Raw genomic sequence first — 20799 nt, forward strand, 5'->3', positions numbered from 1 at the left:
GTTGCAGAAATCCCACCAGTTAGTCAGCCACATCATCGCATGCCATATTGCCACATTATACAAGCTATTTTAATTACTGACATTTCATATGCTTTGTGCCAGTTACTCAACATATTCAGAGAGCAGGGGTTTTCTGGGCGTGCCGCCTAAGACCCTTTTTGATCCAGAAAAAACTCTTGTTTTATTAGATGAATGAATGTAGTGGATGTAATGAAGCTCTATTGGTTCCAGATTCTCTCAAGAAAATCACCAGGGATGTTCATTTAATACTGTATATACCATTTATAATAACACACACAAGTGACTATAATGACCTTACCTGGGTCCCATTGCACCCTGTTTCCCAGATAAAAAGTAGTGCACTACATAGCATATAGGGTGCCATTTGGGATGCTGCTCTTCTTTTAGTACTGATGATTCTACTGACACTACTGAAGAGGTTGTAATGAAATGAACAGTGGTGGTTGGAACATACTGGCCATTTATTATATTAAAGTGTTGATTTTTCACATTTGTCATCCATAGTGCAGTGGTGTGGTTTCAGTCTGAGGTTACATCTCAAATGGCACCCGATTCCCTATACAGTACCAACGTTTGGTCAAAGTAGTGCACTGTATAGGGTGCCATTTGGGACTCACACAAGGGGTTTTCCTCAGTTGATGTGCAGGGTGACATCCCTATAGGTCCGAGTCTCTACGATGCTCTGGGCTGGCTGTGATTGGCTGGTTCCAGCAGTTTGTCTGGTGTCATAGGGGGCTGGGTGTTTCTGGAAAACGTGGATACGCCTCTCTTTGTCTGTTAGGGGAGGAGCTGACCTCTTGTACTGGAACGACCTCTGCCTCAGGAACTCCCTTCAGGAAGTGACATCACACTTATGTTTCATGGTCCTTTAAAACAAATCTGTGGCTTCTATAGCTCTCAGCTAGGGCCTCTATTTATTTTTCACTAACATTTCCTGTTACTAAATACAACTACAAGACAGTGATATAGATTAGTATCTATACAGTTATTTACTACATTTGTAAAATCTGAGATTCTGTTGTGACTAATGTTAGTGTGTATTTTAATAAAGATTGTGAGGTAAAATACATGAACTGGTACTTGTAGAGTCAGGAGTAATAAGGTTAGGTAAGGGTTAGAGTCAGGATTGTTAGGGTTAGGGAGTGTTAGGGTTAGGGAGTGTTAGGGTAGAGTCAGGAGTGTTAGGGTTAGAGTCAGGAGTATTCGGGTTAGGTAAGGGTTAGAGTCAGGCGTGTTAGGGTTAGAGAGTGTTAGGGTTAGAGTCAGGAGTGTTAGGGTTAGGGAGTGTTGGGATTAGGTAAGTCTCATGGACTAACAATCACCGCTATAGCTCGGCCAGCTTTCACCACAGATATGGAAGTGTTACATATGTGGATGCAGTGGGTTAAGGTTAGGGTTAGAGTCGGGAGTGTTAGAGTTAGGGTTAGGGTTAAGGTTAGGGTTAGAGTCAGGAGTATTGGGGTTAGGTAAGGGTTAGAGTCAGGAGTGTTAGGGTTAGAGTCAGGAGTGTTAGGGTTAGGTAAGGGTTAGAGTCAGGAGTGTTAGAGTTAGGGTTAAGGTTAGGGTTAGAGTCAGGAGTGTTAGGGTTAGGTAAGTCTCATGGACTAACAATCACCGCTATAGCTCGGCCAGCTTTCACCACAGATATGGAAGTGTTACATATGTGGATGCAGTGGATTAGAGTTAGAGTCGGGAGTGTTAGAGTTAGGGTTAGGGTTAGAGTCAGGAGTATTGGGGTTAGGTAAGGGTTAGAGTCAGGAGTGTTAGGGTTAGAGTCAGGAGTGTTAGGGTTAGGTAAGGGTTAGAGTCAGGAGTGTTAGGGTTAGGGAGTGTTAGGATTAGGTAAGTCTCATGGACTAACAATCACCGCTATAGCTCGGCCAGCTTTCACCACAGATATGGAAGTGTTACATATGTGGATGCAGTGGGTTAGGGTTAGGGTTAGAGTTAGTCAGGAGTGTTAGAGTTAGGGTTAAGGTTAGGGTTAGAGTCAGGAGTGTTAGGGTTAGGTAAGTCTCATTTACTAACAATCACCGCTATAGCTCGGCCAGATTTCACCACAGATATGGAAGTGTTACATATGTGGATGCAGTGCATTGAGACGCATCCAATGCAAAAAAACGGATTGTTTTTATTATGCTAATTCGATTTCTTGGGGGGGTTAACATATGCATAGCCAACAAAGAGAAATAGGTGAAGTGTTAATTGGCTAAGTGAGTGTTAGGCTAGGGGGGAAGTGTTAGCTTTAGATAACATACATAAAGTGGTACTTTTTGTAGTGCCATGAGGGTTAGGCTAGGGGGGAAGTGTTAGCTTTAGGTAACATACATAAAGTGGTACTTGTTGTAGTGTCAGGAGGGTTAAGCTAGGGGGGGAAGGTAACATACATCAAATATCAAATCAAATTTTATTTGTCACATACACTACTTGTTGGGGTGGCAGCGTAGCCTAGTGGTTAGAGCGTTGGACTAGTAACCGGAAGGTTGCGAGTTCAAACCCCCAAGCTGACAAGGTACAAATCTGTCGTTCTGCCCCCTTACAGGCAGTTAACCCACTGTTCCCAGGCCGTCATTGAAAATAAGAATGTGTTCTTAACTGACTTGCCTGGTTAAATAAAGGTAAAATTAAAAATAAAAGTGTTAGCTTTAGGTAACATACATAAAGTGGTACTTGTTGTAGTGTCAAGAGGGCTAGGGGGAAGTGTTAGCTTTAGGTAACTTCCATAAAGTGGTACTTGTTGTAGTGTCAGGAGGGTTAGGGGTTAGGCTAGGGGGGAAGTGTTAGCTTTAGGTAACATACATAAAGTGGTACTTGTTGTAGTGTCAGGAGGGTTAAGCTAGGGGGGGAAGTGTTAGTTTTAGATAACATACATAAAGTGGTACTTGTTGTAGTGTTAGGGGTTATGCTAGGGTGGACGTGGTAGCTTTAGGTAACTTCCATAAAGTGGTACTTGTTGTAGTGTCAGGAGGGTTAGCTAGGGGGGAAGTGTTAGTTTTAGGTAATGTACATGAAGTGGTACTTGTTGTAGTGTCAGGAGGGTTAGGGGTTAGGCTAGGGGGGAAGTGTTAGTTTTAGGTAACATACAAAGTGGTACTTGTTGTAGTGTCAGGAGGGTTAGCGGTTAGGCTAGGGGGGAAGTGTTAGCTTTAGGTAACATACATAAAGTGTTACTTGTTGTAGTGTCAGGAGGGTTAAGCTAGGGGGAAGTGTTAGTTTTAGATAACATACATAAAGTGGTACTTGTTGTAGTGTCAGGAGGGTTAGGCTAGGGGGGAAGTGTTAGTTTTAGATAACATACATAAAGTGGTACTTGTTGTAGTGTCAGGAGGGTTAGGGGTTAGGCTAGGGGGGAAGCGTTAGCTTTGGTTTTCTTCCATAAAGTGGTACTTGTTGTAGTGTCAGGAGGGTTAGGCGAGGGGGGAAGTGTTAGTTTTAGGTAACGTACATGAAGTGGTACTTGTTGTAGTGTCAGGAGGGTTAGGGGTTAGGCTAGGGGGGAAGTGTTAGTTTTAGGTAACATACATAAAGTGGTACTTGTTGTAGTGTCAGGAGGGTTAGGGGTTAGGCTAGGGGGGAAGTGTTAGCTTTAGGTAACATACATAAAGTGGTACTTGTTGTAGTGTCAGGTGGGTTAGGCTAGGGGGGAAGTGTTAGCTTTAGGTAACATACATAAAGCTGTACTTGTTGTAGTGTCAGGAGGGATAGGGGTTAGGCTAGGGGGGAAGTGTTAGCTTTAGGTAACATACATAAAGTGGTACTTGTTGTAGTGTCAGGAGGGTTAGGTGTTAGGCTAGGGGTAGGGAAGTGTTAGCTTTAGGTAACATACATAAAGTGGTACTTGTTGTAGTGTCAGGAGGGTTAGGGGTTAGGCTAGGGGGAAGTGTTAGCTTTAGGTAACTTCCATAAAGTGGTACTTGTTCTGGTGTCAGGAGGGTTAGGGGTTAGGCTAGGGGGGAAGTGTTAGCTTTAGGTAACATACATAAAGTGATACTTGTTGTAGTGTCAGGTGGGTTAGGCTAGGGGGGAATTGTTAGCTTTAGGTAACATACATAAAGCTGTACTTGTTGTAATGTCAGGAGGGATAGGGGTTAGGCTAGGTGGGAAGTGTTAGCTTTAGGTAACATACATAAAGTGGTACTTGTTGTAGTGTCAGGAGGGTTAGGGGTTAGGCTAGGGGGGAAGTGTTAGTTTTAGGTAACATACATAAAGTGGTAATTGTTGTAGTGTCAGGAGGGTTAGGGTTAGGCTAGGGGGAAGTGTTAGTTTTAGGTAACATACATAAAGTGGTACTTGTTGTAGTGTCAGGAGGGTTAGGGGTTAGGCTAGGGGGAAGTGTTAGTTTTAGGTTACATACATAAAGTGGTACTTGTTGTAGTGTCAGGAGGGTTAGGGGTTAGGCTACATAAAGTGGGTAGTGTCAGGAGGTTAAGTGTTAGCTTTAGGTAACATACATAAAGTGGTACTTGTTGTAGTGTCAGGAGGGTTAGGGGTTAGGCTAGGGGGAAGTGTTAGCTTTAGGTAACATACATAAAGTGGTACTTGTTGTAGTGTCAGGAGGGTTAGGGGGGGAAGTTAGGCTAGGGGAAGTGTTAGTTTTAGGTTTTCATACATAAAGTGGTACTTGTTGTAGTGTCAGGAGGGTTAGGGTTAGGCTAGGGGGAAGTGTTAGTTTTAGGTAACATACATAAAGTGGTACTTGTTGTAGTGTCAGGAGGGTTAGGGGTTAGGCTAGGGGGAAGTGTTAGCTTTAGGTAACATACATAAAGTGGTACTTTGTTGTAGTGTCAGGAGGGTTAGGCTTAGGGGGGGGGAAGTGTTAGCTTTTAGGTAACATACATAAAGCTGTACTTGTTGTAGTGTCAGGAGGGTTAGGGGTTAGGCTAGGGGGAAGTGTTAGTTTTAGGTAACATACATAAAGTGGTACTTGTTGTAGTGTCAGGAGGGTTAGGGGTTAGGCTAGGGGGGAAGTGTTAGTTTTAGGTAACATACATAAAATGGTACTTGTTGTAGTGTCAGGAGGGTTAAGCTAGGGGGGAAGTGTTAGTTTTAGATTACATACATAAAGTGGTACTTGTTGTAGTGTCAGGAGGGTTAGGCTAGGGGGGAAGTGTTAGCTTTAGGTAACATACATAAAATGGTACTTGTTGTAGTGTCAGGAGGGTTAGGGGTAGGCTGGGAAGTGTTAGCTTTAGGTAACATACATAAAGTGGTACTTGTTGTAGTGTCAGGAGGGTTAGGGGTTAGGCTAGGGGGAAGTGTTAGCTTTAGGTAACATACATAAAGTGGTACTTGTTGTAGTGTCAGGAGGGTTTAGGGGTTAGGCTAGGGGTGTCAGGAAGTGTTAGCTTTAGGTTTCTTCCATAAAGTGGTACTTGTTGTAGTGTCAGGAGGGTTAGGCTAGGGGGAAGTGTTAGTTTTAGGTAACATACATAAAGTGGTACTTGTTGTAGTGTCAGGAGGGTTAGGGGTTAGGCTAGGGGGAAGTGTTAGCTTTAGGTAACATACATAAAGTGGTACTTGTTGTAGTGTCAGGAGGGTTAGGGGTTAGGCTAGGGGGGAAGTGTTAGTTTTAGGTAACATACATAAAGTGGTACTTGTTGTAGTGTCAGGAGGGTTAGGGGTTAGGCTAGGGGGGAAGTGTTAGTTTTAGGTAACATACATAAAGTGGTACTTGTTGTAGTGTCAGGAGGGATAGGGGTTAGGCTAGGGGGGAAGTGTTAGCTTTAGGTAACATACATAAAGTGGTACTTGTTGTAGTGTCAGGAGGGTTAGGGGTTAGGCTAGGGGGGGAAGTGTTAGCTTTAGGTAACATACATAAAGTGGTACTTGTTGTAGTGTCAGGAGGGTTAGGGGATAGGCGAGGGGGGGAAGTGTTAGCTTTAGGTAACAAAACATAAAATGGTACTTGTTGTAGTGCCAGGAGGGTTAGGCTAGGGGGGAAGTGTTAGCTTTAGGTAACATACATAAAGTGGTACTTGTTGTAGTGTCAGGAGGGTTAGGGGTTAGGCTAGGGGGAAGTGTTAGCTTTAGGTAACTTCCATAAAGTGGTACTTGTTGTAGTGTCAGGAGGGTTAGGGGTTAGGCTAGGGGGGAAGCGTTAGCTTTGGTTTTCTTCCATAAAGGGGTACTTGTTGTAGTGTCAGGAGGGTTAGGCGAGGGGGGAAGTGTTAGTTTTAGGTAACGTACATAAAGTGGTACTTGTTGTAGTGTCTGGAGGGTTAGGGGTAAGGCTAGGGGGGAAGTGTTAGCTTTAGGTAACATACATAAAGTGGTACTTGTTGTAGTGTCAGGTGGGTTAGGCTAGGGGGGAATTGTTAGCTTTAGGTAACATACATAAAGTGGTACTTGTTGTAGTGTCAGGAGGGTTAGGGGTTAGGCTAGGGGAAGTGTTAGCTTTAGGTAACATACATAAAGTGGTACTTGTTGTAGTGTCAGGAGGGTTAGGGGTTAGGCTAGGGGGAAGTGTTAGCTTTAGGTAACTTCCTGAAAGTGGTACTTGTTGTAGTGTCAGGAGGGTTAGGGGTTAGGCTAGGGGGGAAGCGTTAGCTTTGGTTTTCTTCCATAAAGGGGTACTTGTTGTAGTGTCAGGAGGGTTAGGCGAGGGGGGGGAAGTGTTAGTTTTAGGTAACATACATAAAGTGGTACTTGTTGTAGTGTCAGGATAGGGTTAGGGTTAGGGGTTAGGCTAGGGGGAAGTGTTAGCTTTAGGTAACATACATAAAGTGGTACTTGTTGTAGTGTCAGGAGGGTTAGGGGTTAGGCTAGGGGGAAGTGTTAGCTTTAGGTAACATACATAAAGGGTACTTGTTGTAGTGTCAGGAGGGTTAGGGGTTAGGCTAGGGGGGGAAGTGTTAGCTTTAGGTAACATACATAAAGTGGTACTTGTTGTAGTGTCAGGAGGGTTAGGGGTTAGGCTAGGGGAAGTGTTAGCTTTAGGTAACATACATAAAGTGGTACTTGTTGTAGTGTCAGGAGGGTTAGGGTTAGGCTAGGGGGGTTAGGCTAAGTGTTAGCTTTTAGGTAACATACATAAAGTGGTACTTGTTGTAGTGTCAGGAGGGTTAGGGGCGAGGGGGAAGTGTTAGTTTTAGGTAACATACATAAAGTGGTACTTGTTGTAGTGTCAGGGGTTAGGCTAGGGGGAAGTGTTAGCTTTAGGTAACATACATAAAGTGGTATTGTGGTACTTGTTGTGGTGTCAGGAGGGTTAGGGGTTAGGCTAGGGGGAAGTGTTAGCTTTAGGTAACATGCATAAAGTGGTACTTGTTGTAGTGTCAGGAGGGTTAGGGGTACTTGTTGTAGTGTCAGGAGGGGGGGGTTAGGCTAAGTGTTAGCTTTAGGTAACAAAACATAAAATGGTACTTGTTGTAGTGCCAGGAGGGTTAGGCTAGGGGGGAAGTGTTAGTTTTAGGTAACTTCCATAAAGTGGTACTTGTTGTAGTGTCAGGAGGGTTAGGCTAGGGGGGAAGTGTTAGTTTTAGATAACATACATAAAGTGGTACTTGTTGTAGTGTCAGGAGGGTTAGGAGGGTTAGGGGTTAGGCTAGGGGGGAAGTGGTAGCTTTAGGTAACTTCCATATAATGGTACTTGTTGTAGTGTCATGAGGGTTAGGCTAGGGGGGAAGTGTTAGCTTTAGGTAACGTACATAAAGTGGTACTTGTTGTAGTGTCAGGAGGGTTAGGGGTTAGGCTAGGGGGGGAAGTGTTAGTTTTAGGTAACATACATAAAGTGGTACTTGTTGTAGTGTTAGGCTAGGGGGGAAGTGTTAGCTTTAGGTAACATACATAAAGTGGTTAGGCTAGGGGGTTAGGCTAAGTGTTAGCTTTAGGTAACATACATAAAGTGGTACTTGTTGTAGTGTCAGGAGGGTTAGGCTAGGGGGGGAAGTGTTAGCTTTTAGGTAACATACATAAAGTGGTACTTGTTGTAGTGTCAGGAGGGTTAGGGGTTAGGCTAGGGGGAAGTGTTAGCTTTAGGTAACATACATAAAGTGGTACTTGTTGTAGTGTCAGGAGGGTTAGGGGTAGGGGGGGAAGTGTTAGTTTTAGGTAACATACATAAAGTGGTACTTGTTGTAGTGTCAGGAGGGTTAGGGTTAGGTAACAGTGTTACAGGTAACGTAAAGTGGTACTTGTTGTAGTGTCAGGAGGGTTAGGGGTTAGGCTAGGGGGAAGTGTTAGCTTTAGGTAACATACATAAAGTGGTACTTTGTTGTAGTGTCAGGAGGGTTAGGGGATAGGCGAGGGGGAAGTGTTAGCTTTAGGTAACATACATAAAATGGTACTTGTTGTAGTGTCAGGAGGGTTAGGCTAGGGGGAAGTGTTAGTTTTAGGTAACTTAAAGTGGTACTTGTTGTAGTGTCAGGAGGGTTAGGCTAGGGGGAAGTGTTAGTTTTAGATAACATACATAAAGTGGTACTTGTTGTAGTGTCAGGAGGGTTAGGGGGTTAGGGGTTAGGCTAGGGGGAAGTGTTAGCTTTAGGTAACATCCATAAATGGTACTTGTTGTAGTGTCAGGAGGGTTAGGGTTAGGCTAGGGGGAAGTGTTAGCTTTTTAGGTAACATTCATAAAGTGGTACTTTGTTGTAGTGTCAGGAGGGTTAGGGGTTAGGCTAGGGGTCAGGAGGGTTAAGTGGTAGGGGGAAGTTTTAGGTAACATACATAAAGTGGTTGTACTTGTTGTAGTGTCAGGAGGGTTAGGGGAGGGTTAGGCTAGGGGGAAGTGTTAGCTTTAGGTAACATACATAAAGCTGTACTTGTTGTAGTGTCAGGAGGGTTATATGGGTTAGGCTAGGGGGAAGTGTTAGTTTTAGGTAACATACATAAAGTGGTACTTGTTGTAGTGTCAGGAGGGTTAGGGGTGTTAGCTTTAGGTAACATAGGCTAGGTGTTAGGGTAACATACATAAGTGGTTGTAGCAGGAGGGTTTTAGGTAACATACATAAAGTGGTACTTGTTGTAGTGTCAGGTGGGTTAGGCTAGGGGGAATTGTTAGCTTTAGGTAACATACATAAAGCTGTACTTGTTGTAATGTCAGGAGGGTTATAGGGGTTAGGCTAGGGGGGAAGTGTTAGCTTTAGGTAACATACATAAAGTGGTACTTGTTGTAGTGTCAGGAGGGTTAGGCTAGGGGGGAAGTGTTAGCTTTAGGTAACATACATAAAGCTGTACTTGTTGTAGTGTCAGGAGGGTTATAGGGGTTAGGCTAGGGGGGAAATGTTAGTTTTAGGTATTATACATAAAGTGGTACTTGTTGTAGTGTCAGGAGGGTTAGGGGTTAGGCTAGGGGGGAAGTGTTAGCTTTAGGTAACTTCCATAAAGTGGTACTTGTTGTAGTGTCAGGAGGGTTAGGCTAGGCGGGAAGTGTTAGCTTTAGGTAACATACATAAAGCTGTACTTGTTGTAGTGTCAGGAGGGTTATAGGGGTTAGGCGAGGGGGGAAGTGTTAGCTTTAGGTAACATACATAAAGTGGGACTTGTTGTAGTGTCAGGAGAGTTAGGGGTTAGGCGAGGGGGGAAGTGTTAGCTTTAGGTAACATACATAAAGTGGTACTTGTTGTAGTGTCAGGAGGGTTAGGGGTTAGGCTAGGGGGGAAGTGTTAGCTTTAGGTAACATACTGTACATAATGTGTTACTTGTTGTAGTGTGATGGTTGTCGTAGTAATGTATGTGATGTGTTGCTTGTTGTAGTGAGGTTGGTCTTGGTAACTTACGTAAAGTGGTACTTGTTGTAGTGTGAGGGTTGTCGGGGGATGGTATTCTTATCCCAGCTCAGACTGTGTTCCGGGAACGGTCCTGGGGCGTAGGACGAGCTCTCCTCTCTCACCACCGCCATACGGCCTGACCTGGAGACCTGCTGGGGTTGTTGCAGTACTGACAGTACCGGCATGGGCTGTGATACAACACACCCACATTGTCATACAGTAAGTACACACACACAACCATTACCAAACAAACACCAGTGATGGTGTTTTTCAATTGGGTAATTGTTTTTCTACTATGTTTGATTGTTTTCTGCTTTCTGCTTTCTGATTTAGAACATTTGTGGATGCTTCTCTTCTGTCATTACTTGATGCTGTTGAATACTAAATAAATCAAATCTAATGTTATTGGTCAGTTACACATATTTATCAGATGTTATTGCAGGTGTAGTGAAATGCTTATGTTCCTAGCTCCAACAGTGCAGTAACATCTAACAATTCACAACAATACACTTAAATATTAAAGTTAAATTATGGAATTAAGACATTTTTAAATATTACTTCGAGCAATGTCGGAGTGGCATTGACTAAAATACAGTAGAATAGAATACAGCAAATAAACCCAGCAAAAAAACACAGCTGTACATTTCAATGAAACATGGTGAAGCCCCAAAACTGCCCTCGCTAGAAGCATGTGTTTCAGACATAAGGAAGTGGATGGCTGCAAATGTTCTACTTTTAAATTCGGACAAAACAGAGATGCTTGTTCTAGGTCCCAAAAAACAAAGATCTTTTGTTGAATCTGACAATTAATCTTGATGGTTGTACAGTCGTCTCAAATAAAACTGTGAAGGACCTCGGCGTTACTCTGGACCCTGATCTCTCTTTTGAAGAACATATCAAGACCATTTCAAGGACAGCTTTTTTCCATCTACGTAACATTGCAAAAATCAGAAACTTTCTGCCCAAAAATGATGCAGAAAAATTCATCCATGCTTTTGTCACTTCTAGGTTAGACTACTGCAATGCTCTACTTTCCGGCTACCCGGATAAAGCACTAAATAAACTTCAGTTGGTGCTAAATACGGCTGCTAGAATCCTGACTAGAACCCAAAAATTTGATCATATTACTCCAGTGCTAGCCTCTCTACACTGGCTTCCTGTCAAAGCAAGGGCTGATTTCAAGGTTTTACTGCTAACCTACAAAGCATTACATGGGCTTGCTCCTACCTATCTCTCTGATTTGGTCCTGCCGTACATACCTACACGTCTCCTAATACCTATCTCTATCTCCTAATACCTACACTGCCTCCACATACCTACACTGCCTCCTAATTGTCCCTAATTGTCCCTAGAATTTCTAAGCAAACAGCTGGAGGCAGGGCTTTCTCCTATAGAGCTCCATTTTTATGGAACGGTCTGCCTACCCATGTCAGAGACGCAAACTCGGTCTGAACCTTTAAGTCTTTACTGAAGACTCATCTCTTCAGTGGCTCATATGATTGAGTGTAGTCTGGCCCAGGAGTGGGAAGGTGAACGGAAAGGCTCTGGAGCAACGAACCGCCCTTGCTGTCTCTGCCTGGCCGGTTCCCCTCTTTCCACTGGGATTCTCTGCCTCTAACCCTATTACAGGGGCTGAGTCACTGGCTTACTGGGGCTCTCTCATGCCGTCCCTGGAAGGGGTGCGTCACCTGAGTGGGTTGATTCACTGATGTGGTCATCCTGTCTGGGTTGGCGCCCCCTTGGGTTGTGCCGTGGCGGAGATCTTTGTGGGCTATACTCAGCCTTGTCTCAGGATGGTAAGTTGATGGTTGAAGATATCCCTCTAGTGGTGTGGGGGCTGTGCTTTGGCAAAGTGGGTGGGGTTATATCCTTCCTGTTTGGCCCTGTCCGGGGTGTCCTCGGATGGGGCCACAGTGTCTCCTGACCCCTCCTGTCTCAGCCTCCAGTATTTATGCTGCAGTAGTTTATGTGTCGGGGGGCTAGGGTTAGTTTGTTATATCTGGAGTACCTCTCCTGTCCTATTCGGTGTCCTGTGTGAATCTAAGTGTGCGTTCTCTAATTCTCTCTTTCTCTCTCTCTCTCGGAGGACCTGAGCCCTAGGACCATGCCCCAGGACTACCTGACATGATGACTCCTTGCTGTCCCCAGTCCACCTGGCCGTGCTGCTGCTCCAGTTTCAACTGACCTGAGCCCTAGGACCATGCCCCAGGACTACCTGACATGGTGACTCGTTGCTGTCCCCAGTCCACCTGACCATGCTGCTGCTCCAGTTTCAACTGACCTGGGCCCTGGGACCATGCCCCAGGACTACCTGACATGATGACTCCTTGCTGTCCCCAGTCCACCTGACCGTGCTGCTGCTCCAGTTTCAACTGACCTGGGCCCTGGGACCATGCCCCAGGACTACCTGACATGATGACTCCTTGCTGTCCCCAGTCCACCTGACCGTGCTGCTGCTCCAGTTTCAACTGTTCTGCCTTATTATTATACGACCATGCTGGTCATTTATGAACATTTGAACATCTTGGCCATGTTCTGTTATTATCTCCACCCGGCACAGCCAGAAGAGGACTGGCCACCCCACATAGCCTGGTTCCTCTCTAGGTTTCTTCCTAGGTTTTGGCCTTTCTAGGGAGTTTTTCCTAGCCACCGTGCTTCTACACCTGCATTGCTTGCTGTTTGGGGTTTTAGGCTGGGTTTCTGTACAGCACTTTGAGATATCAGCTGATGTACGAAGGGCTATATAAATACATTTGATTTTGATTTGATTTGAAAAGAAACGGCCCTTTTTCAGGACCCTGTCTTTCAAAGATAATTCAGAAAAATCCAAATAACTTTACAGATCTTCATTGTAAAGGGTTTAAACACTGTTTTCCATGAACCATAATGAACATGCACCTGTGGAATGGTCATTAAGACACTAACAGCTTATAGACGGTAGGCAATTAAGGTCACAGTTATGAAAACTTAGGACACTAAAGAGGCCTTTCTACGGACTCTGAAAAACACCAAAATAAAGATGCCCAGGAGCCCAGCTCATCTGCGTGAACGTGCCTTAGGCATGCTGCAAGGAGGCATGAGGACTGCAGATGTGGCCAGGGCAGTAAATTGCAATATCCGTACAGTGAGACGCCTAAGACAGTGCTACAGGGAGACGGGACGGACAGCTGATCGTCCTCGCAGCGGCAGACCACGTGTAACAACACCTGCACAGGTGTTACACCAGGAACGCACAATCCCTCCATCAGTGATTAGACTGTCCGCAATAGGCTGAGAGAGGCTGGACTGGGGGCTTGTAGGCCTGTTGTAAGGCAGGTCCACACCAGACATCACCGGCAATAACATCGCCTATGGGCACGAAACCACCATTGCTGGGCCAGACAGGACTGGCAAAAAGTGCTATTCATTAACGAGTCGCAGATTTGTCTCACCAGGGATGATGGTCGGATTCGCTAACCGTAACTAGTCGAAGGAATGAGCGTTACACCGAGGCCTGTACTCTGGAGCGGGATCGATTTGGAGGTGGAGGGTCCGTCATGGTCTGGAGCGGTGTGTCATCGGACTGAGCTTGTTGTCACTGCAGGCAATCTAACACGGTTCGTTATAGGGAAGACATCCTCCTCCCTCATGTGGTACCCTTCCTGCAGGCTCATCCTGACATGACCCTCCAGCATGACAATGCCACACCAGATACTGACTGTTACTTTTGATTTGGATCCCCCCTTTGTTCACGGTCAAATTTTTAATTTCTGTTAGTCACATGTCTGTGGAACTTGTTCAGTTTACAGTTGAAGTCAAAACTTTACAATACACCTTAGCCAAATAAATTTAAACTCAATTTCTGACATTTAATCCTAGTAAAAATCCCTGTTTTCAGTCAGATAGGATCACCACTGTATTAAAAGAATGTGAAATGTCAGAATAATAGTAGAGAGAATGATTTATTTCAGCTTTTATTCCTTTCATCACATTCCCATCGGGTCAGAAGTTTACATACACTCAATTAGTATTTGATAGCATTGCCTTTAAATTGTTTAACATAGGGCAAACGTTTTGGGTAGCCTTCCACAAGCTTCCCACAATAAGTTGTGAGTCAGGGTTGTAGGCCTCCTTGCTCGCACACGCTTTTTCAGTTCTGCCCACACATTTTCTATGGGATTGAAATCAGGGCTTTGTGATAGCCACTCCAATACATTGACTTTGTTGTCCTTAAGCCATTTTGCCACAACTTTGGAAGTATGCTTGGGGTCATTGTCCATCTGGAAGACCCATTTGCAAACAAGCTTCCTGACTGATGTCTTGAGATGTTGCTTCAATATATCCACATAATTTCCCTACCTCGTGATGCCATCTATTTTGTGAAGGGCACCAGTCCTTCCTGCAGCAGAGCACCCCCACAACATGATGCTGCCACCCCCGTGCTTCACGGTTGGGATGGTGTTCTTTGGCTTGCAAACCTCCCCCTTTTTCCTCCAAACATAATGATGGTCATTATGGCCAAACAGCTCTACTTTTGTTTCATCAGACCAGAGGGCATTTCTCCAAAAAGTACGATCTTTGTCCCCATGTGCAGGTGCAAACCGTAGTCTCTCTTTTTTATGGCGACTATTACGCAAGTATAAAGGTCCACAACTTTTTTCTGAGGCCTTTTATTGTTCCCATCACAAGGTGCATCTCTGTAATGATCATGCTGTTCAATCAGCTTGTTGATATGCCACACCTGTCAGGTGGATGGAGTATCTTGGCAAAGGAGAAATGCTCACTAACAAGGATGTTAACAAATTTGTGCACAAAATTTGAGATAAATAAGCTTTTTGTGCATATGGAACATTTCTGTGATATTTTTTTCTGCTCATGAAACATGAGACCTACACTTTACATGTTGCATTTTTAATTTTGTTCAGTGTAGTTGACATTGGTCAAGTTTTGTCTTTCATTTCTGCTTCTCTAGTGGAGCGAGGACGCTTAAGGGAGCGGGGAGATTTTTTGTGCAAAATGTCCAAATGACATCAATTGGACCGGTTTTAAGGAAGTAAAAAAAAATATCCAACATTCTGGTAGTATATCAGTTCATCTTGGATGCACATTCTATACTGTCAGCTTTTATTTCACTGAAAGAAATTGCATGTTTAGGCTACAACAGGTCCCTAAATGTGCCTTCTTACAGTATTCTCTCAAGATGCTGAAAGTAAGAAATCATATTTCTCCACTTCTGTTCGCGAGACAAAATTAACATTTTTCTGCAAGAAACAGTTCATTGTTCAGGAGTTAATTCTATAATAGGCTACAATTGAAGCCAAAAGTCAGCGGCCAGACTTCAGCTCCTATTCCAACTAGGCTACTGTTCCCATCTGAGCTTGAAATGAGGGAGTACGGCCGTGTCTGACACACACGGTATCACACATCTCTGGCTCAAGGAGCAAGAGAACACACTGTATTTCAGGGGAAGAACATGATGTCATGTTCTGTAATTCCTCCTCAACATTACTTTTGGTTTTCTGTGATTGTCTATTAATGGGGGCAGGAGTGTTTCCTGAAGCAGTGTTCACCTGAACAGGTAAATCTCCTGTCCCTACTCCTGTTCCCTACCTTGAGTGTGAGGCCAGGTTTCCTGAGGGAGTATTTCATTGGTCGATCCTTCAGTATATCATGCAGCTTCCCTGGGTCGGCCCCGCCCATGTGGCAGCTGAACTGTGGGACTCGCACGTGGCTGCAGTTTGGCGCGGGAGTGTGTCCTGCGTCAGGCAGCACCTTCCTCAGCCAGCGGTAGTACTGAGACTGGGCTCCCTGCAGCTGCTCCCTCTGCAGACACTCTCCTGGGGGAGGGAACACAGGTAGGAGCATATTATAATGAATGTTTAACAATGCCGTGCCCTACTGAACGCCGTGCCCTATTGAAAACTGTATCCTTCTGAACACTGTAACCTACTAAAAGCTGGGCCATACTGAACACTGTAACCTACTGAACACTGTATCCTACTGAACACTGAATACTACTGAACACTAACATACTAAAGGGTGTATCCTACTGAATGCTGTATCCTATTGAACAGTGTATTCTACTAAATGTTGTATCCTACTGAACACGGGGCTATACTGTAACCTACTGAACAGCGTATCTTACTGAACACTGACCTACTGAACGCTGTATCCTACTGAATGCTTTAGCTTACTGAATGCTGTATCCTACTGAACGCTGTGACCTACTAAACTCTGTGTTCTACTAAATGCTGGGCTTTACTGAACGCTGTATCCTACTAAACACTGGGCTTTACTGAACGCTGAATCCTACTAAAACCTGGGCCATACTGAACACTGTAACCTACTGAACACGGAATACTGCTGAACACTAACCTACTGGACGGTGTATCCTACTGAATGCTGAATTCTACTGAACACTGCAACCTACTGAACGCTGTATCCTACTGGACGGTGTATCCTACTGAATGCTGTATCCTACTGAACACTGGGCTATACTGTAACCTACTGAACGCTGTATCTTACTGAACACTGACCTACTGAATGCTATGCAATACTGAACTCTGTATTCTACTAAACGCTGTATCCCACTGAATGCTTTATCCTACTGAACTCTGTACCCTACTGAACACTGTGACCTACTAAACCCTGTGTTCTACTAAAAGCTATATCCTACTGAATGCTGTATATTACTGAACTCTAACCTACTGAACGCTGTATCCTACTGAACATGGTAACCTACTGTTACTGTATCCTACTAAATGCTGAGCTTTACTGAATGCTGCATCCTTCTAAATGCTGGGCCATACTGAACGCTGTATCCTACTGAATGCTGGGCTTTACTGAACACTGTATCCTACTAAACGCTGGGCCATCCTAAACGCTGTATCCTACTGAACACTGTATCCTACTAAACGCTGATTCCTACTGAACGCTGAAATCCTACTAAACGCTGTTACCTACTGAATGCTGTTACCTACTGAATGCTGTATCCTACTGAATGCTGTATCCTACTGAATAATGCAACCTACTGAACACTGGGCCATAATGAATGCTGTATCCTACTGAACAATGCAACCTACTGAATGCTGTATCCTACTGAACGCTGTATGTATCCTACTGATCGCTGGGCTATACTGAATGCTGTATCCTACTGAACAATGTAACCTACTAAACACTGGGCCATACTGAATGCTGTATTCTACTGAATGCTGTATCCTACTGAACACTGGGCCATACTGAACACTGTATCCTACTGAACACTGGGCCATACTGAATGCTGTATTCTACTGAATGCTGTATCCTACTGAACACTGGGCCATACAGAACACTTAACACTGTGCCCTACTACTACATGGCCCTGGTAACTATGAAATAACACAGATGGAATCATGTAGTAACCAAAAAAGTTTTAAACAAATCAAAATATATTTTAGATTTTAGATTCTTCAAAGTAGCCACCCTTCCTTCGCCTTGATGACAGCTTTGCACACTCTTGGCATTCTCTCAACCAGTTTCACCTGGAATGCTTTTCCAACAGTCTTGAAGGAGTTTCCACATAAGCTGAGCACTTGTTAGCTGGTTTTCCTTCACTCTGTGGTCCAAATCATCCCGAATTTGGTTGAGGTTGGGTGATTGTGGAGGCCAGGTGATCTGATGCAGCACTCCATCACTCTCCTTCTTGGTCAAAAAGCCCTTAACACTTTTTTGGTTACTACATTATTCCATATGTTATTTCATACTTTTGATGTCTTCATTATTATTCTACAATGTAGAAAATAGTTTTTTAAAAACAAAGAAAAACCCTTGAATGGGTAGGTGTGTTCAAACCATAGACTGATACTATACATGGCCCTGGTGTGGAGCGGTCCCTACCTGGTCCCTACTTGTGAAGTGGATGGTGAAAGGTAGGACAGAGCTGAATACGGTTATGGTAAACTACCCTGGTAGGTGTATAGTAACTACAGAGACAGGGTGGGGGTCTGGTACATGATAACTACAGAGACAGGGTGGGGGTCTGGTACATGGTAGGTGTATAGTAACTATAGAGACAGGGTGGGGGTCTGGTACATGGTAGGTGTATAGTAACTACAGAGACAGGGTGGGGGTCTGGTACATGGTAGGTGTATAGTAACTATAGACACAGGGTGGGTGTCTGGTACATGGTAGGTGTATAGCAACTATAGAGACGGGGTGGGGGTCTGGTTCCTGGTAGGTGTATAGTAACTATAGAGACGGGGTGGGGGTCTGGTACCTGGTAGGTGTACAGTAACTACAGAGACGGGGTGGGGGTCTGGTACATGGTAGGTGTATAGTAACCATAGAGACAGGGTGGGGGTTTGGCACATGGTAGGTATATAGTAACTATAGACACAGGGTGGGGATCTGGTACATGGTAGGTGTATAGTAACTATAGACACAGGGTGGGGGGTCTGGTACATGGTAGATGTATAGTAACTATAGAGACGGGGTGGGGGTCTGGTACATGGTAGGTGTATAGTAACTATAGAGACAGGTGGGTGTCTGGTACATGGTAGGTGTATAGTAACTATAGAGACAGGGTGGGGGTCTGGTACATGGTAGGTGTATAGTAACTACAGAGACAGGGTGGGGGTCTGGTACATGGTAGGTGTATAGTAACTATAGACACAGGGTGGGTGTCTGGTACATGGTAGGTGTATAGCAACTATAGAGACGGGGTGGGGGTCTGGTACATGGTAGGTGTATAGCAACTATAGAGACGGGGTGGGGGTCTGGTACCTGGTAGGTGTATAGTAACTATAGACACAGGGTGGGGATCTGGTACATGGTAGGTGTATAGTAACTACAGAGACAGGGTGGGGGGGTCTGGTACATGTATAGTAACTATAGAGACAGGGTGGGGATCTGGTACATGGTAGGTGTATAGTAACTACAGAGACAGGGTGGGGATCTGGCACATGGTAGATGTATAGTAACTACAGAGACAGGGTGGGGATCTGGTACTGGTACATGGTAGATGTATAGTAACTATAGAGACGGGGTGGGGGTCTGGTACATGGTAGGTGTATAGTAACTATAGAGACAGGGTGGGGGGGTCTGGTACATGGTAGGTGTATAGTAACCATAGAGACGGGGTGGAGGTCTGGTACATGGTAGGTGTACAGTAACTACAGAGACAGGGTGGGGGTCTGGTACATGGTAGATGTATAGTAACTATAGAGACGGGGTGGGGGTCTGGTACATGGTAGATGTATAGTAACTATAGAGACAGGGTGGGGGTCTGGTACATGGTAGGTGTATAGTAACTATAGAGACAGGGTGGGGGTCTGGTACATGGTAGATGTATAGTAACTATAAAGACAGGGTGGGGATCTGGTACATGGTAGGTGTATAGTAACTACAGAGACAGGGTGGGGATCTGGTACATTGGAGATGTATAGTAACTATAGAGACGGGGTGGGGGTCTGGTACATGGTAGGTGTATAGTAACTACAGAGACAGGGTGGGGGTCTGGTACATGGTAGGTGTATAGTAACCATAGAGACAGGGTGGGGGTCTGGTACATGGTAGGTGTATAGTAACCATAGAGACAGGGTGGGGGTCTGGTACATGGTAGGTGTACAGTAACTACAGAGACAGGGTGGGGGTCTGGTACATGGTAGGTGTATAGTAACCATAGAGACAGGGTGGGGGTCTGGTACATGGTAGGTGTACAGTAACTACAGAGACAGGGTGGGGGTCTGGTACGTGGTAGGTGTATAGTAACTATAGAGACAGGGTGGGGGTCTGGTACATGGTAGGTGTATAGTAACTATAGAGACAGGGTGAGGGTCTGGTACCTGGTAGGTGTATAGTAACAGGGCTGAAGGTGTGTTACCTGCCAGGTGTATAGTAACAGGGGGGACAGGACTCAAGACTGGTGGGGGTGTGATGTAGAGCTCCATGTCATTGTAGCGGTGTAGCCAGGGTCGGATGTCTCTCTGAGGCAGTGTGGGTCTCTGGGTGTTGCCATGGAGCACATTCTCTCTCCAAGGCTATGGAGGTAGAGACATTACACATTAAGATGCCACACATAGCTGTTTTAAAAACATCACTAACCATAACCCCAACCCTACAGAGATACACATCACTAACCATAACCCTAACCCTATAGAGATATACATCACTAACCATAACCCTATAGAGGTATATATCACTAACCATAACCCTACAGAGATATACATCACTAACCATAACCCTAACCCTATAGAGATATACATAACTAACCATAACCCTTTAGGGGTATATATCACTAACCATAACCCTATAGAGGTATATATCACTAACCATAACCCTATAGAGGTATATATCACTAACCATAACCCTATATAGGTATATATCACTAACCATAACCCTACAGAGATATACATCACAAACCATAACCCTATAGAGGTATATATCACTAACCATAACCCTACAGAGATATACATCACTAACCATAACCCTATAGAGTTATATATCACAAACCATAACCCTATAGAGGTGTATGTCACATGACCTCCTATCAAATACTAGAGACTACCTTCCCTAACCTCATGCATTGATCTGATTTTCTGTAATATACCATTGCTGAACAGAACATAATATTGTGACCATAACCATGACCACCAAGGTTCCAAAGAAACCCCTTAGGATTGTGGTCAAGATAAATTTTAAAACATTTAATCATGATCTATTTCTAAATGATTTGGCTGCCAAACCCTGGGAGCTGATTCATCTAGAGGATGATTTAAATCACGCTACAGAATGTTTTATTGATTTGCTCACTGAGGTAATGGACCATCATGCCCCCATAAGAAAGAGTACAGTTGGTGCTCGTCCATCTCCATGGATTGATGATGAACTGGGTGAGGCTTTTTCTCAAAGAAATATGGCAAAAGTCTTAGCAGCCTATTCAAAATGAGAAATGATTGTAAAAAGGTATGGAACACAGTTAATCATACCCATCAAGTGTGGAGGTTGACAGGAGAATAATAACAAAACCAGTTGATATTGCCAATCATTTTGCAGATTTTTTTACAAAGAAATGTAAACATACATTCTTCCAAACAAGCTATTGTCCAATGGATTGATG

The 20799-nt window shown here is 44.3% G+C and overlaps 1 protein-coding gene across 1 annotated transcript in view; it reads right to left on the bottom strand.

Moving 5' to 3' along the window:
• Positions 1-211: 211 nt before the first annotated feature.
• The window catches only part of cfap92 (cilia and flagella associated protein 92 (putative)), a gene marked incomplete at its 5' end in the record, with an annotated part of 48882 nt that continues 28294 nt past the window's right edge, over positions 212-20799 (bottom strand). Inside the window, 4 exons of the mRNA XM_024405814.2 lie at positions 212-851; positions 9735-9913; positions 15315-15541; positions 19564-19720. Coding sequence (XP_024261582.2) covers positions 653-851; positions 9735-9913; positions 15315-15541; positions 19564-19720 — 762 coding nt within the window. The remainder of the gene's footprint in view (positions 852-9734; positions 9914-15314; positions 15542-19563; positions 19721-20799) is intronic.

This window comes from Oncorhynchus tshawytscha, linkage group LG07 (assembly GCF_018296145.1).
Source record: "Oncorhynchus tshawytscha isolate Ot180627B linkage group LG07, Otsh_v2.0, whole genome shotgun sequence".
Taxonomy (NCBI): domain Eukaryota; kingdom Metazoa; phylum Chordata; class Actinopteri; order Salmoniformes; family Salmonidae; genus Oncorhynchus; species Oncorhynchus tshawytscha.